The sequence below is a fragment of the Chaetomium tenue genome, assembly GCF_020726465.1.
Source record: "Chaetomium tenue strain MPI-SDFR-AT-0079 chromosome Unknown F5144scaffold_1, whole genome shotgun sequence".
NCBI classification, from domain to species: Eukaryota; Fungi; Ascomycota; class Sordariomycetes; order Sordariales; family Chaetomiaceae; genus Chaetomium; species Chaetomium tenue.
Window position 1 is genome coordinate 3,785,337 of NW_027117329.1, and position 27,075 is coordinate 3,812,411.

Below are 27,075 nucleotides of genomic sequence, written 5' to 3' on the forward strand. Positions count from 1 at the left end.
TGGCCTGAGTAATGACCCGTCCAAGGTGTTAGATATCGATTTGAGGTGAGTGGGAGCTACATAGACGTCTGCTGCGTTCAAGATGCCTGGGCCAGGACTTTTGCCTGGTCTGTACATTCTGGGTGCTCGTCTTGCCTCAGGAGGATAACACCTCCTTGCTGTGACAGGGCTGGCAGGAGTGAGGATGATACTCGGAACACCATATGCCTCGCCACCTGAGAGCTCTGTGATCACCCGAGGGCTGATATCACCGCCTTTTTTACGTTGCGAACCTTGGAGGAGGGGATTGGCAACTCGCGCCGTGCTCTTGGTTGCACGGGCTGGCTCGCGTTCGACATAAAGTGTGCCGCCAAACCAGCTGAATAGATGCTGGCGAAGGGAACGTCGATTTTGGGGGTTTGTTGGATCCCTAGGAAGGCCGGACCCCTTTTCAGCCACAGGTTTATTCGAGAACCGACTTTCTTTCTTTGGAGGTGAAGAAAATGGAGTGGTTGGGGAATCGAGATGCATGCGCTCTTTTGCTTTTAGGGGCGCGCGACGAGTAAGCCGACTGAACGCGCCAGCCGTTTTCCAAAGGAGCCTTTGCAACATGATGAAGCAGTTGTGGCGAGATAGGGTGTGACTTGGGGAGCCAGGGGGTCTTTTAAATGGGAGCCGAGGACAGAGGACGGGCCCTTGCTAATTAATAGCCCCATGGAGAGACGGAGGGCCAGAACAATGCTCGATAACAATCACCCTGCAAGGGGCTTGGGCGGCATAAATCGGGAACAAAGTGACAAAGTGGCATACGACAAAGGACTCACCAGAAGTGGGCCAGAGACCACCGCCGATAGGCTAGGAACATTCTCGATGGGCCGCAGCAACAGATGAGGCGCCAGAATACGCCATTAGCCATATACATGGCTACCCGTTTAGCTCCTTTGCCCTATCCGAACGCCTAGTCATACAACGCCTGGCCCAAGTCACCGTTCGCCCAGGGGTATTCTGATTTATTCGTGATTCAGAGTTCCTCCTCTACTTCCATCTGGTCGCCGTTTGGCTGGCTACTCGACCCGGCCGGCGCGTCCTTCTTCGCCATCGTCGCCTCCTTGTCGATCATTTGCCTCGACACCGCAACGATGTTGTCTTCGATCAGTTGCTGCCCAACATCCTCCAAATGCTTCTTAGGGTCCAGCTTGCCGACGTAGCGCGTCTTGAGTTGGTCCTTAGTCAACTCTGTCTCCTCTTTGACCCTCTTCTCGTATCCCTCCGCGAGGCTAACTAGCCGCTCGAGGCGATCCTTGGTCCGCTGGCCTTCGGTTCGGAAATCCTCCATCTGCAAGGCATCCGTCCATGGGTGCTTGTGTAGGTTCATCAGCATGTTCTCCTCGAGCGCCGTCTTCCGGTAGTTGATGCCGATAGAGTAGTAGTGGCGGTTGAGGCCGTGAATAAGCGCCTGGATAGACGGTTTATTTAGGTGACCCAAGTTCGAAGTGGTCTGGCGAGGCTCTTGGCCCATCATGAGAGACTGTGGGTTGATCAGGCGGAAGGCATCAATGACAACCTTGCCCTTGACTGACTGAATGGGATCGACGACGACCGCAACCGCGCGCGGGGTAAGTTGCTCGAAACTTTGTTGGGTATTGATGTCGACCGACGAGAGCCAGCAGCCGAAGCCGGGATGGGAATGGTACCAACCAACGACAGATTCGGGTCTAGTTGGAGGACATGTCAGCGGTTTGGGACAAGGCAAAGCGTTTGCTTTGGCAATACATACCTGCCGGTCTGCCGCAGCATATCCATCATCTTCATTTGGAAGACCGGGTCGACGGCCTCTACACTGACACCCGTACCGCTTTGGGGCATGGCAAACACATCCACCACGCGAACAGTAAAGTCGTCGACAAATTCACCAAGCATAAGACCCATGACTTCCATCGGCACGCCGGCGCGACCGTGCCGGAGCATCTTGAGGAGGGCGAGAGATGAGATGTGGACTGTCTCGGAATTATCGATGAGGTTCGTGTTATCCTAAGAAGACGCCTGTTAGGAAATGCGGCACAGAAACAGCAAAACACCTGAAAACACATACCGTGCCTGGGGCAGAGCCGCCTAAGCTCATGCCGCCACCGAGCAAGTTCCTGAATCGCTCCATGCTTTCTCGAGGAACCGCAACGAGGGGTAGTAGAAAGGTGGAGGCGCTTCTGCAGTTGTAAAGAGGGCAGGTCGGTAGGACAGTGTCACCTAGTCAAGAGGTCGGATAATAGCCGAAAAATGAAGATGGCCAAGCGTCGTCGATGCGGGAGATGGGTTGTGTTGTTGGGAGTCGGAGCTGATTGCTGTTGGACCTGAGCTGTTGCCCCAGCTGGTGTTGACGAAAGCACTGGCAGCCTGCAGCTAAGGATTACCTAATCTTGGCGTGTGCACTGCCGTGTGCTCATGGACCCAGAAATGTTTGCCCCACATCTCCTCCCCCACCGAAATCATGCTCGCCCTGGACACCGAAAACCCACAGCCTTGCATGCCAATTGCCGAAGCTTAACCGCCCCCAATTAACGATCACCACTTTGTTCACCGCACGGACCAACAACTATCCCAAAGCCAATAGGCGCTGAGAGTTCGATAAGCTCGATTTCATGATGGTGCATTCACCGGGCTTCTGGGCGAACAAGCGCTCTCTCGTCGGAAACATCGATTCCTTAGATTCAGACTCCGACAACAAACAACGATTTTACCAGGCCCCCAAGTCCTACACCGTTTGGACTCCCACAGTATCTCCCAGCGACGAATTGAACATTGAAATTTACAAGGACAGCGACCCCGCCGACGTGTCGTGTGAAGATCTATCGAGCAAGGAACCAAGCGCGGAGCGACCCGCCGAATTGCCGGCCGCGAACATCGTGCCCAACATTGTTTTCGACGCGGCACCTCGTAGCCCTTCGATCAGAAACCTCAACTGTGTTAGCAACATGCCTAAAACGACTGATCCCTCGGGTGTCGAGCGGTCGCGGCCGCTTTATGAAATTGTCAACAACGACAAGAAGAGGGTCGCTTATTTCTACGACTCCGACATTGGCAACTATGCCTACGTGACTGGGCATCCCATGAAACCGCATCGGATTCGCCTTGCTCACAGCTTGGTGATGAACTACGATGTCTACAAGTTCCTTGAGATTTACGTGAGTCCGCTGCTGTGTGGGGTCGTGTTTGTTTGGAACCGTTGCTGATGGTGTGTGTCTTGCTTCAAACCAGCGCGCGAAGCCAGCAGTCACGTCGGAGATGACACAATTCCACACCGACGAGTACATCGAGTTCCTTCAAAAAGTCACTCCCGACAACATGGACGGCTTCATGAGGGAGCAGGGCAAGTACAATGTGGGCGACGATTGTCCTGTGTTTGACGGCCTCTTCGAGTTTTGCGGCATAAGCGCAGGTGGTAGCATGGAGGGTGCTGCTCGTCTCAACCGGGAGAAGTGCGACATTGCTATCAACTGGGCCGGTGGGTTGCATCACGCGAAGAAAAGCGAGGCTAGCGGTTTTTGCTACGTCAACGGTATGTGCTCGCGGGCGGGAGGTCTTTATTTTCGTTACGGTTTAATTGACGTGCTCGTACAGACATTGTCCTCGCCATTCTCGAGCTCCTGCGCTTCAAGAAGCGCGTCCTTTACATCGACATCGATGTGCATCACGGCGATGGTGTCGAGGAGGCTTTTTACACAACCGATCGTGTCATGACAGTATCGTTCCACAAGTATGGCGAATACTTCCCCGGTACCGGCGAGCTCCGGGATATTGGCATTGGGAATGGCAAGCACTACGCCGTCAACTTTCCCTTGCGGGATGGCATCGACGATACGACATACGACACGATCTTCGAGCCCGTCATCGAGGCTGTCATGAAGTATTACCAGCCCGAGGCGGTCGTTCTTCAGTGCGGTGGCGATAGTCTCTCTGGTGACCGTCTTGGTTGCTTTAATTTGAGCATGCGTGGCCACGCAAACTGCGTCAATTTCGTACGCAGCTTTAACCTACCAACCCTCGTTCTCGGCGGCGGTGGCTACACCATGCGGAACGTTGCCCGCACCTGGGCGTACGAGACTGGCCGCTTGGTCGGAGTGGAGATGGACTCCGTTTTGCCATACAATGAGTACTACACGGTAAGTCGTCACGGCGCTTTTCGCAGCCGACAGGATGCTAATTATGTTTAGTACTATGGCCCTGACTACGAGCTTGATGTGCGGTCTTCCAACATGGAAAATGCCAACAGCTACGAGTATCTGGAAAAGATCAAGATTGCTGTCATCGAGAACCTGAAGCGGACCGCTCACGCACCATCAGTTCAGATGCAGGACGTTCCTCGCCAGAGCATGGGCATGTCCGACGACCAGGAGGCCGAGCTTGATGACCGCGACGAGGAGGAGAACCCGGACGCCCGGTTGACACAACGCCAGTGGGAGAAGCGCGTCGAGCGTCAGGACGAGTACGAGGAGTCTGACGACGAAGACATGGCGCGTGCCAACGGTGTCTACAAGCCCGATGGCCGTTCTCGGCAAGACACCAACTTCCGCCCGAACAATAAAGACGATGGCACCATGGAGGTTGACAGCCGTGCTGCTACGCCTCCTGAGCCTGCCGCGGAAGCCCCCGTGGATAACGATGACCCGATGATGGAGGAGGAATTGGCCGAGGTATTAGCCGAAGTCGCCGAGATGGAAGCGCAAGACGCCGCTACCGCTGAGAAAGCTGCGTCCGAGCAAGCCGCGGAGACTGAGAAGCCCAAGATTGACGGTGATGGCGACGTTGACATGACCGAAGCCACGAGCGCCGAGGCCAAGGAACCCGAGGCCACCATCAAGCGGGAAGAAGTCGAGGGCATTTCAGCAACCGAGGCCGAGCCGACCAAGAGCCCAGTTCCCGAGACCACCAAGGTGGCTGACGACGGCGAGGTTTCCGCCACGAAGGAACGCGGTTCCGCCTCCCCCGAGGTTGCCGAGCCAGACGCCAAGCCGGCCGAGGAAGGCCCCAGCGCTGAGAAGTCCGACGACGCAGCCACCGCCGACAAGAAGGCGGGCGACGATGAGGCGATGGCATAATCTCCGATACGGAGTTCGGCCGGAATGTACGAAAGGGGTTTCAAGATGGCTTGCAGCGGCGTTTTAGGAGGGTAGGGGCTAGGTAGGATTGGCGGTTCTGGTTTGGCTTTTCGAATAGGTGTTTGTTTGTGTATTCGAAATGCATTACGTTCGCAGCATGTTAGCATGCGATGGCTTTTGAGTGTCATGTTTCTAACCATTTGTGGTGATATTTGAACTGGGGCATGAGCGACTTTCCTGGTGCTTGGAAGGGCAGAACTTTATTTTCCTATTCTTGTCTTCTTTCTTTGCTTTCTTTTTCTCTTTTTCGTTCTTTTCTTCTATTTTCTTTCGTTATTTTCCTGACATAGGCGACATGTACTTTTATTAAACACAATACCCCAGGGGCTTTTAAGGGGCCTAGAGGCATGCAACTCATGGCCTTTCTTTCGCACTCGTACGAGCCGCTTCAGTTGACGTGACTTGCGTCAGTGACCCTTTAACCAGCGGGCCACGAGTGTGGACGTGTGGATACCGTAGTTGTAGGGCTGAGGGCGTAGTTTACGAAGGTTTCCCGCACGAGCCCTCTCCCCTGTGACACAACAATGACGGCACGGCCAGCTATCTGTGGTGTTAGTGTGTATGTGGGAGTGCGTCCGGAGGCCACACACCCTTGTCCTCATCACGTCTTGGGTTGGGTGGCTAGCTGGGGTACCGACGCACAGTATTTCTCAAAGACAGCCATGACCCCACCGTCGCTATCGCCGCAAGCTGGAAGAGACTGTCCCCGAGCGAGAACGTGTACTTCATTACCGCATCGCTGATCCCGGAGCCAGTACCATAAATGGGATCTAAGGTGAGCCTAGCTAGGGGGTGAAGGGGACCGCTGGTGGTTTCATGGTGATGGTTTCTTCTGGCCTCTCTTATCGTTGCCTTTTCTCTCTCGTCCTTTCTTTTTCTCATCTTCCTTCTTAACTTCCCCCTCTTTCGTGGCCATAGAATCTCCCCTTGTTTCTTTCTCACAACAACTTGCCACCATCAAGACTTCCCCTGATTTGACATCAGACGAACCCGTGGGGGGACAGCGCACGTCTTTCCAATGAAGTCGCTATCCTTCCCAACCCAGAGTTGTCCCACAGGTTGCCTTGCACGTCTCGTAGTGGTGGCACCACATGTCCGTCCAACTGAGCCTGGTTGTCGAACACGACTCCGTCCTTTTTCGGCTCCGTTACGGATGTGGACGTTCATCCACGGTTGCAGGTGAGGTGGTCCCGAGGGTACGGTATATCGGGTGCATTATAATAGGGCTCCCACCGAGACGCAACGGGTTGCCGAGACCGATGCGGGCCGCACTGGCCGGAATTGCGCATGTTATTTTAAGACACAACCCTGTCCCGACCAACTCCATAAGGGGTTGCGGGGTGACAGAGATGCAACGTTAGGGGCGCTAGCCTCCGAAAATCCTAGACTATTGAAGGGGAAAACCTGGATTGCTGGGCGCATTGACGGGACCACGAACGTGGGCGACGACCGAATTGGGGGGTGGGACCGGTGCTGGAAAGGTCTTTCTAGCCGGGGGAAATGGAAATGGAAGATTCGGGAGGTGCCAGCCTTCCAACACGAGGCCCCACGCACACACACACACACATCAAGGGGGCCAGATCCTCGGTGTGGATTGACAACATCCCCGGTTGCTGTCTTTTATTTTTTCCTTGTTTCCGCTGTCGTCGATCCCCGTACGCCGCCTCGTTCGTGCGCATCGCGGCCCTTGGAGCAAGCAACCCTGAATCGTCAGTGTTCCATGCCGAAACACGCAGCTTGCCAAGTGTTGATCAGCACCCTGACGAGCTGATCGCTCGAAATTCCCCGACGACATGTGGTCCTTTGTCCGCTCAGTATCGATCGCCTCGCTGGTGGCGACGACAGTCACTGCACAACTGAGCTTCAAGGCGAGCGTCCAACAGAAAGGCAAAGATGTAGACGCCTCAATCCTAGACTTCGTCAAGATGCCGGCCTTGAGACACGGCAAGCATGGCTCCCGGCTGCATCGAGGCCACAACAAAGCCGTCGAAAGGGATACTATTAGTTATAGTTCCAATTGGTGCGGCGCATCGCAGCACGCGCCCCCGACGGAGAAAATCACCAACGCGATCGGTTACTTCACCGTGCCCGACCTGACGCTACGGCCAGGGATTCCGGCGCCGCAGTTCGCCGCCGCGTGGGTTGGCATCGACGGGGCGGAATGCAACTCGACCCTATTGCAAGCGGGCTTCACGACCGTTGTAAGAGACTGGCCGTGGCGGTATTTAAATGCGAGACAAGCGTGACTGAAGCTGTGCACAGGTCAACTCAAACGGAGGACAGAGTGCCTCGGCCTGGTGGGAATGGTACCCGGAGGCTGCCTATAGCATCGACGGTCTCAAGGTTAAGCCCGGCGATTGGGTATCGGTAAATATCACAGCGAGGGATGAGACGAGCGGGACAGTGTAAGTGGTGGTGGCGGAAGAGGTGGTTCCTGGCGATCTCTTGGCGCGATGATCTGACAATCGCTACTTTGTAGGGTCATCACCAACTCAGAACAGGGCACCGCGGTCACCATGGAAATCAACAACGGGCCGAAGCTGTGTCGTCGGGACGTTGAGTGGATAGTGGAGGATTTCTACCAGTCCGGGGAGCAGGTCGAGTTGGCGCACTTCTCGGACCTCTGGTTTGTCGACTCGGTGGCGACGACGGCGAGCGGCAAGCTTGTTGGTTTTGACGGGGCGGCCATGGTGCATCTTCAGAACGAAACGGGTCAAGTGCTCTGCTCGGCTGAGCGCTACGACAACACTAACGTGGTCCTCGTCTCGCATCTCTAGCCAAGACCGTCCAGACATATATTGAAAGGGGGGGCATTACACCCTTAATTTAGAGCTAGCAAGTTGACGATAATAAGGTTGCATCGACCACACGTGGGTCTTGTTTTGTTGCAGCTGATGATGGTTTTTAGATTTTGGGATTGTTTTGGAGGATTTCCATCCTGGGTTCGATTTTTTCTGTTGAACCGGGCCAGGCCGTGCGATTAATTGGTCCGTGCGACGGACATCCGGTTGTGCCCTCCCGGTGGCTTCTGGGCATGTCTCGAGCCTGTCCCCCTGTCGCGTGTGCCTGTCCGCTGGGCAAATCATTTCAGGGCCGCATTCCGACATGGAATTGAAGAAGAGCCGCATCAACCTCGACTCGAATTTGACATCATCGAATCACCAAATTACTTCAACGCTGTCGAACCCAGCAGCCCCATTCCGAACCCATCGCGCAATCGGCGACGCGTACATCGTCACAATGAACCAGGCCCCCGTCTCCCCTGAAGCCAATTGGGCGCAAACCTGAAATCTCGGTTCTCATTCTACCGACCCGCCGCGATCGAGGCCTAACTCGCCAAGAATTGACCAGTGCACCGATGCACTGATGCGATTGACTCACTTGAGCAAGGAAGGTGTGCATGGACGAGCTGTGACAAGATGGGAAACAACAAGTGCGATTGTGGTGCCATGGTGCTTCATCCGGCCTGTTCCCGAGCGCTGATGCAATCGACTTTTCTATGGGCGGCTTTCGCCTGTTAGCGGGTAGGTCGGATGCGGAAACCCGAGCAGCGAGCAACGGGTTGGAGCTCTTGGCCGGGCTGAGGATGACGTGTGGGCCCGCACATGTCTTTCCTCTTGGTTAGAAACTTCAAAACTCGAAACTTGATGGCCCACCGAAGTGGCGGTAAACAATCCCCTTGACGCACAAAGATACGAAGCGCAGGGGCGGGAATGGGCGCATGGGCACACAGGGGCGAGCACTGGCACGGCCATTGCCAAAGCCCTGGGAACGTGGGCAGAGCTGAGTTCCTGGACTCGATGGCCTGGACTCTTTATCAGTGGAGACTTGGGCAAAGAGAACCCCGACCGAAGATCTCGACAAACTTCTCATCCCGGACACCCAGCCTCTGCCGTCACAATGGGTTCCACCTTCCCGGCGAGCGGCAGGCTTCTGGATGCCGCTTCTCCATCAAGATGTTGGTCACGCAACAAAGAGAGCTCTGCTATCCTCCCGCGGCTCCCGACTCTTTGACCCGCAACCGCTCTCGCCTCTCCATCTCCATTTTGTGATTTGAGATTGTGCTCCTCCTTTCACTCTGTCGATCTAGTTTCTTCAACCTTTGCACCAGCCCCACAGGTAGTCAATCCAAATTTGTGAGAGACAAACTGAAGCTCCTAGGGCCGCCCCGATCGGCCAACCCCTCGACCGACATTCTGAGGTTCATAACCTCATTCCCACTTCTTCCCCTATACGCCTAATTTGAGGGCCTGATCCTCAGGCGAGATCAGGGGCTCATAGTCCTCGGGACGGGTCTTGCCGCAGCGATGGCGTCGCCGCGTGCACAGGAAGACCGACTCACGCCGGGGGATGCTAGCCCCGAGCAGCAACCCTACGGCTCTATCTCTCCCTCACCACAGGGAACCAGCGAAGGGCTGCAGCCTCCCAGGGGCAAGGAGAAGAAACGGGTTGGCTTTGCCAGCAACAGTAGCACTCTCGGCAGCCCATTCCGTGTCACGCCCAATGAACCGCAGCATGACGGCCAGGATTACTTCTCTCTCGCTCCATCGCCATACAGCAACGCCTCTACCCCTTTGCAAGGGGAACTGTTAACCAGACGACCTTCTGTTGACGAGGCCGAGCTAGCCGCCGCGGTGGCTCGGTACTTTGAAAGCGAGCAGGCCGGGGGGCAGCCCGGCCCAAGTCGGCCCCGTCCGGTGCTCCGGAAGTCGTCCGCTCTGCCAACGTCGGCCGACATGCCAACCACTCCCCACAGGTCTGAGGTCGAAGCCAAGAACCGGGCAGATCGGCTCGCTTATGCCGTCGGGACTGCCTCCGCTCCCATATCAAGAAGGAGTTTGATCGACTCCGGGAGAGGAGCCGTCGCCCAAGACCGCTTACTCGACTCTGCAGCCACTATGGCCCAAGATTTTGCGCCACCTTCGAAAGACACGGAGAATGTCCGACCTCGCAGAAACGCACAATTCGAGGCTGATCAGCTCGTGAGGACCCATCGGCGCCACAAGAGCCCGCTGATGAACTCCTTTCTCCCGCCGACGTCTGGCACTGTCACGCCCGTCGACCACGATCTGGAATATGTGCCCGCGCCGAGCGCTTACAGGGGCGGGATTTTAGGAACGCTGCTAAAGCTCTACGGGTCCGAGGAGAGGCATGGTACCGCCGATTCTAGCGCACCAAGCACGCCAGGGAGTAGCCCCCCGATTTCGAGGTCGAGCACACCGAAACCGGAGCACCGCCGCCCTCGGCCATGGAGGACACAGTCGTCGAGCACCCTGGCCGGACTCATGGAGTCGTCATTTATGTTCGCTGCTCCAGGATCTGCCAAGGACATCTCCGACGCAGTGTCTGAGAAGGTGAAGCACGAGGCGGGCAAGAGCAAGAAACCCGGTAAATCGAAGAAAAAGGCCGACGAGTACCGCATCAAGATCCACATCGCCGAGATCATCAACCGCCACGCCTACCTCCTCAGACTGTGCAGGTCCCTCATGATTTACGGTGCTCCGACCCACCGACTAGAAGCCTACATGAGGATGTCTGCTCGTGTACTTGGCATCGAGGGCCAATTTCTGTACCTTCCGGACACCATGATCATCTCGTTCGACGACAGCAACACTCACACGACAGAAGTCAAGATTGTGCGCGCCGGCCAAGGCCTGGACTTTGGACGTTTGCGGGATGTCCATGAGATTTACAAGGAGGTTGTACACGACCGCATGGGCGTCGACGAAGCGACCGCACGCTTGAAGGATATCACTGCTCGCAAGCCAAAGTTCCCCATGTGGTTGCGCATCTTTCTCTACGGCATCGCCTCGGCGACGGTTGCTCCTTTTGGTTTTGAGGGCCGTTACATCGACATGCCCATCTGCTTCATTCTCGGCTGTCTCGTTGGTTTTCTGCAACTCTACATTTCGCCTGCAAACGAACTCTACGCCAACGTATTCGAGATAACGGCAGCCGTGGCGACCTCATTTCTGGCCAGGGTATTCGGCTCCATCCGGGGCGGCGAGATCTTTTGTTTCTCGTCCCTCGCACAAGCACCCATCGCTCTGATCCTGCCGGGTTACATGGTCCTCAGCGCGAGTTTGGAATTGCAAAGCCATCAGATGATCTCGGGCTCAGTCCGCATGGTTTACGCACTCATTTACACCCTCTTCCTGGGCTACGGGTTTACCATCGGGTCGGTCATCTACGGGTACATGGACAGCAACGCTGTCAGTGCGGTGCACTGCGCCGTTGGCGATAGCTGGTACACGCAGAGACCGCCCGAGAACTACTACCTGCTTTTTGTCCTCCCATTTACGCTCTGCCTCTGCGTCATCAACCAGGCCCAGTGGAAACAAACACCAGGTATGAACTCCCGCCGATTCCTCTTAGAGGGGAAAAGCTCACTAACATCCCCCTCCAGTGCAAGTCTTCATTTCCCTCGCCGCCTTCTGCGTCAACAACTTCGCCTCGCGCTTCTTCAAAGGCAACGGCATCGTGTCGAGCTCTCTCGGCGCGCTCACCATCGGCGTCCTCGCCAACCTCTACTCCCGCCTCGGCCGGTACGCCCAAAACTGGCTTCTCGACATCTGGGAGCGCCACATCGAGCCCCGCGTCCACCGTCTCACTAACCGCAAACGCGCGGCGCGCCACTCCCCCTACTACAACTGCCCCCCCGCAGGCGAGTCGGACGAGACGCTCGCATCAACGGTCAACCCGAAAGCAGAGGCAACGCCGGACCCCGAGATGGGCGGCGCCAGCCCGGACCCGGCCGCGGGGCTCTCGCCGCGCGCCCGCAAGATCGGCTACGGCCTCGCCGCCGCCGCCATGCTCCCGGCCATCTTTGTCCAGGTGCCCTCGGGCCTGGCCGCCAGCGGCTCGCTGCTGAGCGGCGTCACCAGCGCCGACCAGATCGTGCGCAACGAGACCATTCTTGCTAATGGTACGGTCGTGAATGGGACCATGTCCATGACGACGACGCAGTCGGGGGATCTGAATAACTCGGCTTTTAATGTGCTGTTTAGTGTCATTCAGGTTGCTATTAACATCTCGGTGGGGTTGTCGCTGAGCGCGTTGTTGGTGTATCCGTTTGGGAAGAGGAGGAGTGGGTTGTTCAGTTTGTAGAGGGGGGATGGTGGAGTTGGAGAAGGGTTGGGGGGTTGTTGGGGTGGTGGGAAAGGGTGGATGGAGGTGTTTGATGGCTTGGGACCGGGGCCCTGGCCCGGTGTGACGCATTTTTTGATGGTTCACGTTGACATATTCTGTTCGGCGTTGGCGGTTAGATGGTTGAGTTGTTGCATTCAGCGTGCGAGTTCTGGGTTTGCAGTTCAGGGGACGATCGATACTCCTTCTTGGGGGTGGGCATTATACTGGGAGTTCTCACGATATACATTGTTCATGACATTTAGCATTCATAAGGGGCATTGGGTTAGAGAACTTAGATCAGACAGACACTTAGTAGTAATTCACCATGGCCGGCTGGCTCAGGCCATACATCTATCCAACAAACCTGCGGCGACCAACGGCGCCTGAAAAGATCGCAAGATAAATCCGAGGAACATGGCCGGATATCACCCTAGCGTTAATAAAGCTTCAGTCACACTAGGACGGAAGGGCAACCATGGCGTGGTACAACCCACCCCAGCTCACAACTGGCCTTGCCGCCCCATCTTACTATGCGATCCAGCTTTTTTTCTCTTTGGTCCTTGCCACGGTGGTGTGGAGGCAGCTTGAAAGGAGTTTTCCAAGAATAGAAGACCAAAAAGCCGTTTCCGTCAATATGGGACCCATGTTGGTGCAAAATGGCAAGACAACGGAGGCTTGCCTGGCGAATCTGTGGCGAGACCACAGGTAACTCATGACATACACGAGACGTGAGAATGAAAGGAGGCAATCAGAAATATGGTATTAAACAGTGTCAATTGCAAGTAGCGGTTTATATTTCTCCCTTTTTTCGGCCCTAACAACCGTCATCATCCTTTATTAACCAACCGGAAAGTCAGGGGCAACACAAGTTATGACCAAACCGTGAACTTGCTCCAAGCGGTACGAAAGGGGTGCCCTTAGTTCATAAAGGCCCAAATCACAAGAGATGTGCAAAATAGACGCAAAGACCAAAACAACCTTGCTTAACTTCCCCTGGCTTTGTCTCTCGTACACGGTATTTCCCACTTTGGGAGTTATCTCATGTTGTACGTTGACCGAGAGTACGCGTCTTTCGTCACCAGCGATGCTGGTCAAGGAAGTCATCGTTTTGATGCAAGGCTCTGAGATGTCCCCCCCTTGCTCTTGACCATCAGCTCACCTGCTATCCGGTGCAATAACGCAGCGAGGCATCAGGTTGTTGACCGAGGTTCGACGTCCACAGACTTACCTAGCTGAGCAACCCATACCCCCTTTCCGGGTTGTTTGTGTTGCAATTCTGTCTCCTTTCTCGGCACTTCCAGTTTTGCACAACAAGGGACAAGCCACTGCCGTTTGGGGGTTGCGCGTCACATTGTACCCCCACATGACCGGGACCGTCAGCCTGCGAGGCAGCAAGAATGAGGCCGCCTTGGCGGCCGCACAGGGAGCGGGCCAGCTGCATTCTCGGGGACCAATGACTCATGCCGCAATGTTGACCGAGAGCAGTCAGTCACCCAGGACTTCACGTCACAGCGATCAGCACGCCCTCCCTTCGGCATGTTATGATCCCTTCCGCATGTCAAGATCTCCACACGTCAAGATCCGCCTTCGCATGTCCGCCTGTCAAGATGTTTTCCGCATGCCAAGCTGTGCTCACCATGTCAACCACTCCCCCACATGTCAATATCCCCATGTCTCAGATGAACAACATATCACTCAGGCACAACTTCACGTCAAAAAACAAATGTAGACCAAAACGTCAACGTATAATGTCATTGTGTGTCCCATGGTATCTTCCGTAACGCCATCGCCAACCCAGTTGGCGACCCATGCCCCGTAGCCCCATACCCAAGTTTGCCTTTTGCGGGAATCTCATCCCAAGGTCATGCCCGCATAATTAAACGTAAACCATCGTCAGCTTCCCTCTCCCAAGAAGCTCAGACATGCTTCAACAGCCGCCTATACTTCTCCAGCACCAAATCCCGATCACCCGCCTTCCACCTCAACCGCTGGTCCTCGTCGATCGTAATCGCATCCGCATCCCTCCCCGCCAACGTCCCCGGCGCCGGCGTAACCGGCACGGCCTGCTTAACCAAATCCCCCAACAACCCCTTCTGCGGCACCCCACACCATTCCGCCTCATACACCAACCACTCCCCGAGACTCTTCAACTGCGGCTTCTGCGCCGGATCCAGCGCCACCCCCTCCCCACAGCTCAACCGCGCCAGACACCCCACCAACAACACCCACGCAATCACCTCCGCCCCGGTATTCGCCCCCGGCGGCTGGCGGAACTCGACCGTCCCCAGCCCGGCCCCCTCATTCAACCCCACAAACGCCCAGCGATACGCATCATGCTGGAAATCCGCCCCGGGGCGCGCACCCAGCGCCACGCCCGTGGGCGAGTCGGCCGCGCACCAGTTCATGCGGGCACCCAGCGCCTCGGGGGTGGTCTGCGCGTCGATGCGGTCGAAGCACTCGGCCATGGGCAGGCCCTCGAAGTAGTGGTTGTGGCGGTTGCTCTTGGCCCAGACGCTCTTGCGGCGGTAGGGCGGGACGAGGGCGTCGAGGCAGCGCTCGAAGTAGAGGGCGGATTTGGCGAGGCCTTTGGCTTGGTGCAGGTCCCAGTAGCCGGAGGAGGGGGTGATGTGGATGTGGGTGAAGCATTGGTGGGTGGTGGTGAGCTCGAAGTGGGTGTTGAGGGTTTGCATGAGGGTGTGGAGGTCGGATTGCCAGGATTCGGGGCGCTTGGCGAAGCGCATGAAGGGGGAGACTAGCTTCATGCCGAAGCGGTGGTCGTTGGGGCGGGAGGGGATGCAGAGCTCGCTGGCGATGGTCCATTGCCGGGAGGAGACCGGGGCGGTGTGGGTGCTGGCGAGGTGGTTGGCGATGCCGGCGCGGTTGAGTTGTTTGCTGATCTCGTCCTCGAGACCGGTGACGGTCTTGTGGTTGTGTTTCCTGCTGCGGATGACGAGGCCGAGCTCGACGCAGAAGCGGAAGTCGGGGCCCTCTACCCGGCGAGACTCCTTACGCCGGGAGTGGTGGCTCTGGTGAGTGGTGGTGACGGGCCACTGGTAGTGTGTCTGGGGTTCATCGTGACGACGACGATGATGACCCGACTCGGCGGCCACATAGGAGAAGTGCGGCATGGTGGGCGAGTGGTCAAGTGATTGTTAGTATGTGTTGATGATTTTGATGAGTGGTCGATAGTTGTGGTCAAGTAATGGCTGCTTGATGGTCATGACCCCGGGTGGTTGAGGACGAGGGGGGCATGGCCCCTATATACACGAGGCCTGTCCATAATCGTCAGATCGAGGGCGCCCATGATCAGATATTGTCTGTGTTCTGCCTAGAGTCCTAGATTGGTGTCAAAGGCGGGACCAGAGGACGGAGTCACGGTGAGGACGTCACTCGTCTGTGTCCGGTCCGGGTGGGACCGTTGATGCGGGGTGGGTTGCCGGATGGCTCAGCGCGGAATTGTGGGAGGGAACCAATCTCAGGCCAATCTGGACCGCTCAATCGATGCATTGGCATGCAGGCGGACAAAGAAAAGTGAGGACAGGCTTGACAGGCTTGACAGGCAGAAAGGTGGGGGAGGGGCTATCGGCCGCCGTTTCCAGGCAACAGCCAGCGAATCAGGTTGCACAATGCCACAAGGCAGGAGACGAGGTGAAATTCTCCCCAAGTGTGCGCAAGCCGGAAGCCCCACTCTGGCGGTCTGCACCGCCTTCCAAAAATATGCGGTTCGTCCTGGGAAGTCCTGCCAGGCAATTGGGACCCACTTAGCCACTGCCAGCCGGCCGGTCCCGAGGCCGCCAGGCGGCTATGGCTGCAAACCTCCATGTTCCAGGGGCTTTCCCCCCACAACCTCGTGCAGGCTCAGCCTCTATTTTTTGCATGAAATCAAAAGCATTGGGCAGTAATGCTCCATGCTGAGCACCTAGCGGACCCGACAGGACGGAACCGAATTCTTGAATGGATCCATAAAGAGCATCTACTTTTCATTCGAGATTTTTTTTGCTCGACGCGCGCGACTAGATGGCGCTGGAGCAGTGAGAACGGGAGGAACAAGAAGAGCCTTAGCTTTTGCTGCTAAAAGCGCTGAGGTCGTGAAGAACAGCCAACAGCCAAGCTAAGTTTCAGGGAGAGATTCAGTCTGGAATATTGATGTCTGATTAGCACCAAGACATTATGCTGAGCCCATGCTCACTCATTCTTCAAGCGCTTGCTTCATGACTGGGTTCAAGCTCAAGTTCAAATTCCACGGTTCCACGGTTCCATCCAGATCAGATCTATTTTCGATACCGGTGGGATGGTGTCGGGGTTCGCGGGCTAACAGCAGGCTGTTTCGGGACTTGATGACAGTAAGCAGTTTCATCAGGCGCGTAGTCACGGCGGCAACATGTTTTACTGAGTTCTTTGTGGACTTTTGTCGTCCTGGGTTATTTTTACTTACAACTCCGAGCTCCTGCGGGCCTGGACATCCCGATGGCCCGGCCGTTTTCATCGACTGCATGCGCCCAGGGGCGGATTATTGTTCTTTGTTCCGAGTGCTCCTTTCCTCGGCCTCGTCCTGGGATGGGGTCTCTCCTTAATCACCATCGGCGGGCCCCAAACCAAAGTCATCTGATTCAGGGCCTCGAGTTAGTCAGTGCTAGCTCCCCATGCCAGCAGTTCTCAAAGCAGGTACCTCCACTTCAAGTATTCCGTCCTTCCCCTCTGCGGTTGAAAGTGATTCCTCTCCCTCGGAGAACTCTTCGCCCCAGTCCTCGCCTAACAGTTCCAACAAACCAGAAAGCAATTTCTGCTCAGGTGATTGTTCCTCTGCTTCCTCTTTCTTCTCATCATCATTCCCACCATGATCATTACCAGCCTCGTCGTCCGCCTCATTCTCTTCGTCTTTTAGGGCTGCCCACATTGCCCATGGGGGCGAGCGGTGTTCGTCCACGGATTCCGACTCAGATTCAGTATACAAGGGCCACTCGGGACTGGACATGGGCGATTCCCCATCGCGGTAAAGATAAACGTATTCAATCGTAAAGTCATTCCGGTCGTTCAGCCAATGCAAGTTGCGAAGCATCTTCCTTTCCAGTTTCCTCTCACACTTCGGACAAAGCTCGTCCAGCTTCATAACCTTCCGGGACCTCCGGTGGTCGCTCCACCCATACTTTTTGGCTTTGACTACTATGCCATACTCGACGATGTGACAGCGATATTTTACCGTCTGAGGATAAGAGAAGGTTGGTGGGGAAGCAGCCATGGTCTTCTTTTTCTAAAGATTATGTACCTTTAAGCAATCTTAGAAAAAGAAAAAAAGAAAACCCTGCTTCCTTCGCACCAACCTGGGGTATCCAACTGACGGAGGAGATTAAAAGCCCCTGGTTGTCGCACAGCCTAGCGACGTCCTAGTTATAGTTACTCTCAACCAGCCAGGATTTCAGATCAAACGCGCCAGCCGCCCAGGTATGAGGGGGTTGTTCAGGGGTCAACCTTAGTAATTATGTTGGTTCTGAACAGTCAGGTGGACTAGGTGAATATGTCTTTGTTCATATATTCATAATAGGTATGATATTTGAAACCTGGTTAACCGTATCCATATTTCTTTCTTTCTTCTTTTCCTTTTTCCTCTTTTCTTTTCTCTTTTCTTTTCGTTTTGTCTTCTTCTTGGAAGAGCTGCTATTAACAACACCTTCCAAGCCTTACATCCTGGTCAAACTCCGCCCCACAGCGAACACATCTACACAAAATCATGATAGGCCCCATGTGTCTTTGGATGGTGATGGGCGATGCGGATGGAGTGCTGCGAAGAAGAAGGGTACACTCAAGATTAGGACTAAAGGATGAGATTTAAATTGTCGAAACATATCTTGGGGGCGATGTGTAGGACAATCACCCCTGAGAGGCACCTTTGTCAGATTCAGCGGGCTGACTAGGGACCAGTTATACAGCCTCGGCAACCGCCTCTTATCCATGAATATACTCTGATAGAGACGAGCCAAGCACCAGCTTTATGATCTCGACGTTGTTGATTGGCGCTATTGTAGGCTGCTTGTTCATTGTTGTACTTTGCTAACAGGTTCTCGGGGAGCGGGTCTTCGCCGCCGTCGTCATATTCGACATCATTCTATAGTATTCAGACTGTGTTCAGAAACTATATCACACCAGTCGTTGGAAGGTCTATCGGAGGCATCATGGATAGGGCCCTGGGATTTGTGAGTTGGCAACAGTATGTAAACAACAGTCCCCTGACTTGCTACTCTGTACGTACACCATGTCTTTGCGAACAAGACTTGCGGCCCGAAAGCCGAAGTGAAAACGAAAGGATCGGAATAGGGTGTGCCGCTCTACGTCCCCGAGATCTCCCTACCGAACTTGCGAAGTAGCCTCCTCATCCCGAGTCCATCTCCATCGTATCCGGCATAGCCACCCCTTGATCATGTACGGCACGCGGACGATCGGCAGCGAGGTCACCCTCCAGCCTCCCTGGGGCTTTGGAGGGTCTGCTCCACATTCCTCAGCCTGTGCACCCAGTTCTCCCTTGCTTGCCCCGTTGGCTCACCCTTGGTGAATTCACTCAATATGGGTAAAAGTTCGGATCCACCCTCAGCACCCAGAGAGTCATGCAGCGGAGAGCAAAAGCAACGATCGAACTGGGATTCGAACCCAGAGCCTTTACCATATTCTTCACCGGAAAGTAATGCGCTACCCTTACGCCATTCGACCGTAGAACTCGTGATACCCAGTAGTGTTGAAAGTGCAATACTATCAACCTTTTGACGGCGAGGTTGAACGGCATATATGTTCCAACAACACTAGTAAACAAGGGCCATGAGGAGTAGTAACCACCTTACCAAGTTCGATATTCGCCGTTTTGTTCGAGGGCTATGGTGGTGATGGGCGAGACGTCTACTAGGTACACTATGAGCACTACTGCTAACAGCAGCTGGTTCCAACTGGAAGGAGGTGGCTAGGCGTTCAGGATAGACAAGATGACTCCAACTTAATAGGCTTCTTCTGAAGTGTCAATCGACTATACCCTTTCATTGCTAGGGATGGCCAGCCTCATGTTGAACCTAGCTTTTGCAGCTCCTAAGTCAAAAATAGGGGGTAAACGTATGGCGGAAAGACAGCCTGGATTATCATGACATGAGTACGTGAGACGAGGTGGCTCAGACAAGATCTATTTTGTCTATTCTTCGCCCTACAAGGCGGACAGACTAACCAGCTTCGGGTATCATAACCAAACGTGCTGCAGTCCAAATAATAAAACCCAAACATCTAAGCAAGCCAGAACCAGACCCTCTGCAAAAAGTTTTTGGGCACCGGCGGGTGGTCGTTGGCGCAGAACTCATCCATCTCCTTCTTGCCCGTGGTGACATCGACTTCGTGCACATTCCTGAGCCACGGTGTCCGGAAAATCGCCTTGTGTCCGAGATACAGAACCAAGAAGATGGGGATGGTGATGTAGGCAGCCAGGAAGTCGCCCACGTCCCACTTGGCAAAGACCTGGAACCCGTTGGTGATGGTCAGGAGGGTTATGATGAACAGCGTGAACCACGCGGCGTATGGCTGGCCGATGGTCCGGAAGGGCAGGGTGCTCAGCAGGCCCTGGACGCTCATGGCCTTGCGGAAGCGCAGGTAGGTGACGAGGACGACGATCCAGCCGATGAAGCCCGAGATGGTGGAGATGTTCATGAACCAGAGGAAGACCTTGGCGCCGCTCTGGGACACGTTGAGGTAGGCGAGCAGGCCGACGGCCCAGGTGGCGACCACGGCGGCGTAGGGGACACCGCGCTTGGTGGTGCGGGCGAAGATCTTGGGGGCTTGGCCGGTGGCGGCCATCGAGTAGAGGATACGGGAGCCCGAGTAGAGGAAGGCGTTGCCGGCGGACCAGGCCGAGGTCAGAATGGCGGCGTTGATGACGTGGTTAAGGCCGCCGATGCCGGCACGTTGGATGCCGATGACCCAGGGGCTGGCGCTGGCGTCGGCCGTCTCGGTGAGCAGTTGCTTGTCATCGTAGGGTACGATAGCACCGATGATCAAGCTGCTGACGCCATAGAAGAGGGCGAGGCGATACAGGAAGCGGCGCGCAGCCTTGGGGATGTTGCGGCGCGGGGCGACGGTCTCGCCGGCAGCGAGGCCAATGAGCTCAGGGGAGGTGATGAAGCTGAAACCGGCGCGGACGAAGGCGGTCCAGTAGGCGGTAAATCGACCAGTCGCACCTGTTCCGACGTATTCCTTGAAGGCGCCGGGGTTGTTCCAGTACGTGAACCCGATGGCGCCGACCCCGGGGGCGCCGCCGGCCATGATGACAATGCCTACGATGACCAGTCCGATGATGGTGATGATCTTGATGCTGGCAAACCAAAACTCGGCTTCACCAAAGACCTCGACGGCGATAATGTTGAGAGCGAGGCAGACAACCAGGATGATGGTAATCCATACCGCCGAATGGACTGGCGTCTCCCAATAGTCGAGCAAGATGGCGCCTGCTGAGGCCTCGGCAGCGACCAGAATCGCATACGCGTACCAGTAGTTCCACCCAGAGGCAAATGCCAGGCTGTCGTCGACGTAACGGTTCGTGAAGTAGGGCAAAGTGATGCCCTTCATGGGTAGGTATGTCGTCATCTCGGCGATGGTGTTCATGACGATCCAAACCACCAGCATCATGGAGATATAGCCGAGCCATAATGGCACCGGGCCGACCTTGGCCAGAATCGCACCGGACCCAACAAACAGCCCTGTCCCGATACTATTATCCCATGTGTTAGAGAGCCGGGCCGGAGCTTGGGGATGGGAGTAAAAGGGTCGGACTCACGCGCCACCCAGCGCTAGGAACTGAATGTGTCGACTTTTGAGGCCGCGTTCCAACTGCGTTGCTTCGTCCAAAGACACCACGCCATCAATCACCTGCGAGCCGCCCTGGGACTCGTCGGCGCTGGGCTTCTCGTCATACCCCTCGTTCTTCATCTTGACGTGGCGGCGGAAAACTGCTTGGTGGAAAACCCGGGCAGCACTTCGTTGGCGGGAGGAACACGAGGGAGGGAGGGCAGGCGTATTTGAACGCGTCGCTTATCTTTTGGAACGACCTGCACCCCACAGCGACAGGTGGGTGCGATTTGGATACGACGCGAGCGGGGGAAGCGATGAGCAGAAAAGCTGGGGATCCGGGAGGCGTGGTGGAGGTTGGGTAGCACCCGGCCGTTATTTCAGGGCTCGAGATCCTGGAGGGCTGTGAATCCCGGACGACGGTTGAGGTGCGGCGGTGGCAAGGATGCAAGAAAGCAATGCATGTGTCAAAACATGCCATTCCCACGGGAGGAGTGCAGTAGGACATACTCTTGGGCGAGCTGCTTACTGCATCAATCTGTCGCGGCCGACTCGACTCGTTCGGCACGTGAGGGTCGAACATGGGAACATGGGAACGGGGACTGCCGGACCCATGTCCGGGGAAGAGGATGGCTGGATGGATCATGCTTGGATGGCCTGACTCCCTGAGTGGATGACGAGTGGATGGACTGCAGCAGAACAACAACCATCGCCGGGGTTACGCCGTCCTCGCTGTCGCAGGTCTCGGTTTGGGGGCAAAAGCCCGGTCGGTGAGAGAATCAACGACCTTCCTATTTCGCAATGGACCAATCCTTGAACAATCCTTCCCATTTGTCTTGGACGATCCATGCTGGGCAATGCAGCACGCTGATCTCGTGCGGCCCACAGGCCAAGCAGCCTGGCAGCGTAATCGTAGCACCATCAAGGACTTGGTTGAGTGGTTCAACCGCGGCTATCCGAAGACCAAGACTCGACTAAGATAAGCACGGCGATTGTGCGCTTTCGGTGGTCGTCGGTAGAGAAACGAGTTAAAGTATTCGTCCCTTGCTCAATTCGACGGCTCCGTTCCCCCGATTCGGTGGTTCCGAGCGACAAACTGGGGTATTCCGTGCAAAAGGCGGAGATGGCCGGCTTTCTCGACGCCAAGAGACGAAACCCCGCGGTGCGCAAGGTGCGATTGAGTTCGGAGTGAAGTCGGCATTGAGTTTGCCCAGACACGCCAGACTCACTCAGCCCAGAGCTGAATTTCTTGGTGCGGGGCGCTCAATCGCCCCTGCCAGATGGAAGGAACCCTGCAGGGTCGGCCCTGGTATCTGCGATACCGCCCCCCGCTATCGTTATCTGGAGAGGGACCTGGAACAGCAGGCAGGCGCGTTGACGAACTGGCACTTGGTAGCATTGATCAACCCAACATCGGGTATCATCGCTTCAATACTCAGTACCTGCGTTTAAACTAATGCACGGAAACCTTCGAGAACTTCCTTGGATCTGGGAAGGACGGAAGTTGCCAACCAACCAGGGTTCGTTGGCAACCGCCGTCCAAAGTTCCTCATTCCTTGCCCCTCCGACAAGATAAGATGATGGGGTTTAACAACTCCACTACCTAACAAGTGGCCTGGACCCAGAATAGGGGTAGAGGATAGAGGAGATATGGGCCGAGCCTGGAGGGCGTGCCTGAGTCGCTCAAAACCCCTATTCACGCCGCTTCAATGTTGCTAGTGGAAACTTTGAGAAGACCAAGAAACCCGTACCATATTGACATAGCGGCACGAAAAGCCTCTACAATAAACCACCCTCGGATCACCCCAACCACCCTACTTAGATTAGTCACTACCAGGTGCGGCGATCAGACTACTTCAGCATGTCTACTATTACTGCAATATTGTTTGTACAGGATGCTAATAAAACAGGCTTGACGCAACCTTCCATGGAGAAAGGAAACCATTGCCATAACCACTTACCTGGGTATCCCAACCCTTGATTAATACCTACCTACCTCCCCATCACACCCCCACAATCCATTTCACCTTCACCACCCCCGTCTCCTCAGCTCCAACCAAACCGCCCAACCCTCAACCCCCCACGCGCCCAACTAACCCACCCCCAGCCCCAAAGCCCCCTTAGACATGAAGAAGGCGACTATGGAATCGGCGTAGTTGAGGATGGACCCCCAGTCAAACAGGAAGCCCACGAAGTCGATGATGTCCTTGTTGGCGACCTTGATCTTGGCGAAGACCCAGCTTAGCGCCTTGCCGACTGCTGGGATGGTGTCCAGAACGAATTCTCGTGTACGTGGCGGAGCCTGAACATATGGGCTTTGGCATCAATATTTCTGGTGACAGGGATTGGTGGCCACCCGTAGTAGTATCCCCATGTCCGTTACTCGGTTAACTACTCAGAGACGGCTGTTTTATATTTTCCAATAGCTCCTACCCGCAACAACGATAGCTTCGTCTTCGTTGCTGTTTAAATGAGATCTCGCCCCTACCGGTTCTGTCCCCATTTGTACAAGCACAGAACATTTGCATGCGAAAACAGGAAAGTGGCTTGATCTTAGATTTGATATGGCTTTGGTTTTAAGGGCAACACAGCCCAGGATTCCCTTTGGATGTTGCATCGTCGTAAATCATCGGATCTGCCCGCCAACCAACCCCATCACAATTCCTCCCACGGATTCTTTGCCCATTCCGACACCACTGCTTGGCATTTGATCTCGACCAAGATCTTCTCGTTTGGCAGCGCCGCCACCTGGACGCAGGTCCTGGACGGCGCCTTGGTGCGGTCGGGCCAGATCTTGTTCCACTCGGCGTTCATGGCGGCATAATCGCGCCGGATGTCCACCAAGAACACTGTCGCATCGACCACGTTTTCAAGGCTGCAGGCGCCCTCGGAAGCGCCCCGGAGGACGGTTTGGATGTTACGCAGCACCGCCGCCGTCTGTACGCCGCAATCCAGTTCGTGCGTCCCGTCGGGCTTGGTCTCACAACCTTCAAAGGTGCCGTCGGCTCGCCGGCTGGAGATACCCGAGACGAAGATTGTTTTGGCTGTGCTGGCGATGGTGCGGGCGTGCGGGTAGTTGGCGAGACCCTGCGCCCCGGAGGGGAGGATGAAGCTTGTGCCGTTGGGGGTCGCCATTGAGAGGTTTGTGCGCCGCTGGGGATTCGAGATTGGGGCGTTGCAATTAATGGAAAATGTTTACCTAATACAAGCAAACCTCGAATTGTTGTCTGTGTACCTGAGTTTGAGATTCGGGTGCGATGATATCATCTTTGGGCTGGTGGTTTGTGCTGAGCCGCGGCTAACCCGCCAGTGCCCGCCATCCGCCATCCGCTCCGCTTATTGCCGAGTTTCTGGGGATGGTCCAATCGACAGCTGATGGCAGCCGCAACCCCACAAAGCCACGACCATGGGAGCAACTTAAGCAAGCACAGATGTGGAAGGAACGTCTTTATCAACACGCACTTTCGCCATCACTGTACCACTACACCACGGCTATCACACACATACACAATGGGCCAAATGAACCCAGAAGAATGGACGCAGCAGGCCTTAACGGATAGCGCCGATGCAGTCTGGGCATGTGACACGATCGAGAAGGCGAACTCGTTCATTACCTCCCTTCCCACTCCGATGTGCCTGCCTAATTATGTTGCGGGCAAACTTGGTTTACCGACGTTGGATGCAACAGCAACATTCATCGATTCTTATGAGCCCAAAACTGGCAAACTCCTCTACAGACTCCCACGTGCACAAGAGAAGGATGTTGAGTCTGCGATTCGCCATGCAAGGGACGCTTTCCAAACCTGGAGCAAAGCCACACGCAACGAGAGATCTGGTTATCTTCGCCGCATCAGCGAGCTGCTCCAAGAGAACCGCGAGCTGTTTGCCGTATGGGAAAGCATCGATCAGGGAAAGATGATCGAGCGAGCAAGGATCGAAGTAGACCGGGCCATTTCGAACTTCTCGTAGGTCATCCATGGCAGTGTGTTTAGGCTTGCAGTGACAGTGACCTGACGCCGATCAGATATTTCTCAACATATATTATCCACGAGCAGACAGCTGCGCGAATGGTCGATGGGGTGGCCCTCACATACGAGCATCGCTCACCGGCCGGCGTTTTTGCATTAATCTCACCCTGGAATATGCCCTTGTACCTTCTGACCTGGAAAATTGCGCCTTGTATTGCATTCGGGTGCACGGCGGTGGCAAAACCAAGTGAGATCACGAGCATGTCTGCATATCGTAAGTTTGGGCCCTCTAACCTGACTACCCGTCTCACGGTACTAACACATATTACAGTTCTGGGGATACTACTCCAAAAAGCCGAACTGCCAGCTGGTGTTGTCAACATTGTCCTGGGAGACGGGCCAACCACGGGGGCAGCACTTGTTGCTTCGCCGTTGGTTGACGGTGTCTCGTTCACCGGAGGTACCCAAACCGGAATCGCCATTCGTCGTGCCACTGCCCATCAAATTAGAAAACACCTGTCCCTTGAACTCGGGGGCAAGAATCCGACCTTGGTGTTTGCCGACTCGATGGCCCCAACAACGAGAGAGCGCACCATCCGAATCGCAGCCACCGCAGCCTTTGAAAACCAGGGCGAGATCTGCCTCTGCGGTTCTCGCATCTACGTCGAGCGCGCGGCTTACAAGGAGTTTCTCGCCCTTTTTACGGAGTATGTCGCCAACAAGTATGTTCTCCGAGAAACGATGGGTGCCGTGGCCAGTGCACAACACTACAGCAAGATTCGAGGCTATCTACAACTGGCGGCCGACGAGAAAGTCACGTTCAACTTGGGGAGTGTCCCTCCTCCGGTGGAAGAAGGCGGCACGCAGGGGTACTGGGTCTCGCCCACCATCTTGACGGATGTGGCCCCGGACTCGGTGCTGTTGAAGGACGAGATCTTTGGGCCCGTCGTAACCGTGTGCCCGTTCGACGACGAGGCCGACGCCGTCCGTCTTGCGAATGATAGCGAGTATGGTCTTGCGGCCGTCCTCCTGACCACTGACGGGGCAAGGATGAGGCGTGTTGGGGAGCAGATCGAGGCGGGGTTGGTGTGGGTGAATTGCTGGCTGGTTCGGGACCTCGGCACACCCTTTGGTGGGATGAAGAATAGTGGCACCGGCCGGGAGGGCGGCGAGTACTCGAGGGAGGTGTTCACAGTAGCGAGGACGTTGCATTTGCCGGCGTATTAGTGAGTGTTTGTGGTGTTACTACGGAGATGTAGTGGTTTCAAATAGTTGTACTCAGATAGGTTCCATCTGGTATCTACTGCCATAATGCCTGTTCGGATTCATCCCATGGACCTCTTGCATTCTCTGCTTCCGATGTATCCCGAACTGAACACTGTCGCGCCCCGGCATCAGCTCCACGGTTAAGCTAGGCCGGCGCCGGGGCTCGGAGCCGGGACCGCGGAGCTGCACCTGGCCAATCACAACGCGCTATTGCCCACATCCGTCCCGCGATCCGTCTTCCGAGATCAGCGGCATGGATCCCAATGGGTCTCACTCCCCTTTCTGGTAGGTCGACTTACACCGAGTTTCCCCGTGACATCATTCGGACGATTACCCCCGACAACACTGCAGTTACCACCGATTGTTTGTATGTTATATCGTTCCTGCTGCTTTTTCTGCAGGCAGTTACCACCCTTTCTCATCTTTCTCGCACCAATTGGCAACAAAAAGGGCGAAAACCCAATTTCAATTCACAACTCAAACTTACCTACCTTACCTCAACCAACTCATTCAACACAACACAACAACAACAACAACATGGCGACCCACGACCAGCTGCAGCTGTGCTGCTCGCCGACCGCCAACACCACCACCACCACCACCTACCCCAAGCGCGACCCCTCCTCCCCCTCCTCCCTCTTCCGCATCGACATGCACACGCACATCATGCCACCCTCCCTCCCCGACCTCGCCGCCCTCACCCCACCCCCCAACAACCCGACCAACCCCAACACCACCACCGCCCCCTACCCCTGGCCCGCCTTCCACCCCTC

General features: G+C 55.6%; 9 protein-coding genes and 1 non-coding gene across 10 annotated transcripts; 4 read left to right on the plus strand and 6 right to left on the minus strand.

Moving 5' to 3' along the window:
* Nucleotides 1-1,000: 1,000 nt before the first annotated feature.
* On the minus strand, nucleotides 1,001-2,134 carry F5144DRAFT_597933 (JAB1/Mov34/MPN/PAD-1 ubiquitin protease-domain-containing protein; the record flags this gene model as incomplete). Its single annotated transcript, XM_066790903.1, has 3 exons — nucleotides 1,001-1,694; nucleotides 1,757-2,010; nucleotides 2,072-2,134. 3 exons carry the CDS (start codon nucleotides 2,132-2,134, stop codon nucleotides 1,001-1,003), a joined length of 1,011 nt encoding a protein of 336 aa, XP_066648777.1.
* Nucleotides 2,135-2,948: 814 nt separating this feature from the next.
* Nucleotides 2,949-5,072, plus strand: F5144DRAFT_588949 (uncharacterized protein; the record flags this gene model as incomplete). Its single annotated transcript, XM_066789986.1, has 4 exons — nucleotides 2,949-3,158; nucleotides 3,232-3,532; nucleotides 3,595-4,136; nucleotides 4,188-5,072. 4 exons carry the CDS (start codon nucleotides 2,949-2,951, stop codon nucleotides 5,070-5,072), a joined length of 1,938 nt encoding a protein of 645 aa, XP_066648778.1.
* A 1,985-nt stretch (nucleotides 5,073-7,057) lies between these two features.
* On the plus strand, nucleotides 7,058-7,909 carry F5144DRAFT_478033 (peptidase G1; the record flags this gene model as incomplete). The annotated part of the gene is made up of 3 exons (XM_066785081.1): nucleotides 7,058-7,333; nucleotides 7,395-7,537; nucleotides 7,612-7,909. 3 exons carry the CDS (start codon nucleotides 7,058-7,060, stop codon nucleotides 7,907-7,909), a joined length of 717 nt encoding a protein of 238 aa, XP_066648779.1.
* A 1,403-nt stretch (nucleotides 7,910-9,312) lies between these two features.
* F5144DRAFT_47841 (uncharacterized protein) lies at nucleotides 9,313-12,285 on the plus strand. Its single transcript, XM_066785103.1, has 2 exons — nucleotides 9,313-11,480; nucleotides 11,539-12,285. The coding sequence occupies exons 1-2, from the start codon at nucleotides 9,440-9,442 to the stop codon at nucleotides 12,237-12,239; spliced, it is 2,742 nt and encodes a 913-aa protein (XP_066648780.1). The 5' UTR covers nucleotides 9,313-9,439; the 3' UTR covers nucleotides 12,240-12,285.
* A 1,797-nt stretch (nucleotides 12,286-14,082) lies between these two features.
* On the minus strand, nucleotides 14,083-15,544 carry F5144DRAFT_47918 (uncharacterized protein). Its single transcript, XM_066785144.1, has one exon. The coding sequence runs from the start codon at nucleotides 15,386-15,388 to the stop codon at nucleotides 14,177-14,179; it is 1,212 nt and encodes a 403-aa protein (XP_066648781.1). The 5' UTR covers nucleotides 15,389-15,544; the 3' UTR covers nucleotides 14,083-14,176.
* Nucleotides 15,545-16,040: 496 nt separating this feature from the next.
* Nucleotides 16,041-17,499, minus strand: F5144DRAFT_608434 (uncharacterized protein; the record flags this gene model as incomplete). Its single annotated transcript, XM_066791591.1, has 3 exons — nucleotides 16,041-16,656; nucleotides 16,696-16,749; nucleotides 16,930-17,499. The coding sequence occupies 3 exons, from the start codon at nucleotides 17,497-17,499 to the stop codon at nucleotides 16,450-16,452; spliced, it is 831 nt and encodes a 276-aa protein (XP_066648782.1). The 3' UTR covers nucleotides 16,041-16,449.
* Nucleotides 17,500-18,881: 1,382 nt separating this feature from the next.
* Nucleotides 18,882-18,962, minus strand: F5144DRAFT_t21. Its single transcript has one exon. It is a non-coding gene; the product is annotated as a tRNA-Arg (tRNA).
* A 555-nt stretch (nucleotides 18,963-19,517) lies between these two features.
* Nucleotides 19,518-21,209, minus strand: F5144DRAFT_588953 (amino acid permease/ SLC12A domain-containing protein; the record flags this gene model as incomplete). Its single annotated transcript, XM_066789987.1, has 2 exons — nucleotides 19,518-20,991; nucleotides 21,058-21,209. The coding sequence occupies 2 exons, from the start codon at nucleotides 21,207-21,209 to the stop codon at nucleotides 19,518-19,520; spliced, it is 1,626 nt and encodes a 541-aa protein (XP_066648783.1).
* A 2,514-nt stretch (nucleotides 21,210-23,723) lies between these two features.
* On the minus strand, nucleotides 23,724-24,203 carry F5144DRAFT_480556 (Endoribonuclease L-PSP/chorismate mutase-like protein; the record flags this gene model as incomplete). The annotated part of the gene is made up of 1 exon (XM_066785236.1): nucleotides 23,724-24,203. The coding sequence occupies one exon, from the start codon at nucleotides 24,201-24,203 to the stop codon at nucleotides 23,724-23,726; it is 480 nt and encodes a 159-aa protein (XP_066648784.1).
* Nucleotides 24,204-24,456: 253 nt separating this feature from the next.
* F5144DRAFT_502519 (aldehyde dehydrogenase domain-containing protein) lies at nucleotides 24,457-26,361 on the plus strand. The gene is made up of 3 exons (XM_066786406.1): nucleotides 24,457-25,033; nucleotides 25,093-25,310; nucleotides 25,368-26,361. The coding sequence occupies exons 1-3, from the start codon at nucleotides 24,579-24,581 to the stop codon at nucleotides 26,261-26,263; spliced, it is 1,569 nt and encodes a 522-aa protein (XP_066648785.1). The 5' UTR covers nucleotides 24,457-24,578; the 3' UTR covers nucleotides 26,264-26,361.
* Nucleotides 26,362-27,075: the final 714 nt, after the last annotated feature.

Bases quoted from the DNA above. Each gene is read 5' to 3' on its own strand.
- F5144DRAFT_47841 (XM_066785103.1), top strand. From the start codon at position 9,440: ATGGCGTCGCCGCGTGCACAGGAAGACCGACTCACGCCGGGGGATGCT. The intron at 11,481-11,538 runs GTATGAACTCCC...ATCCCCCTCCAG, and splicing joins CCAGTGGAAACAAACACCAG to TGCAAGTCTTCATTTCCCTC.
- F5144DRAFT_47918 (XM_066785144.1), bottom strand. From the start codon at position 15,388: ATGCCGCACTTCTCCTATGTGGCCGCCGAGTCGGGTCATCATCGTCGT.
- F5144DRAFT_502519 (XM_066786406.1), top strand. From the start codon at position 24,579: ATGGGCCAAATGAACCCAGAAGAATGGACGCAGCAGGCCTTAACGGAT. The intron at 25,034-25,092 runs GTAGGTCATCCA...GACGCCGATCAG, and splicing joins CGGGCCATTTCGAACTTCTC to ATATTTCTCAACATATATTA. The intron at 25,311-25,367 runs GTAAGTTTGGGC...CACATATTACAG, and splicing joins CACGAGCATGTCTGCATATC to TTCTGGGGATACTACTCCAA.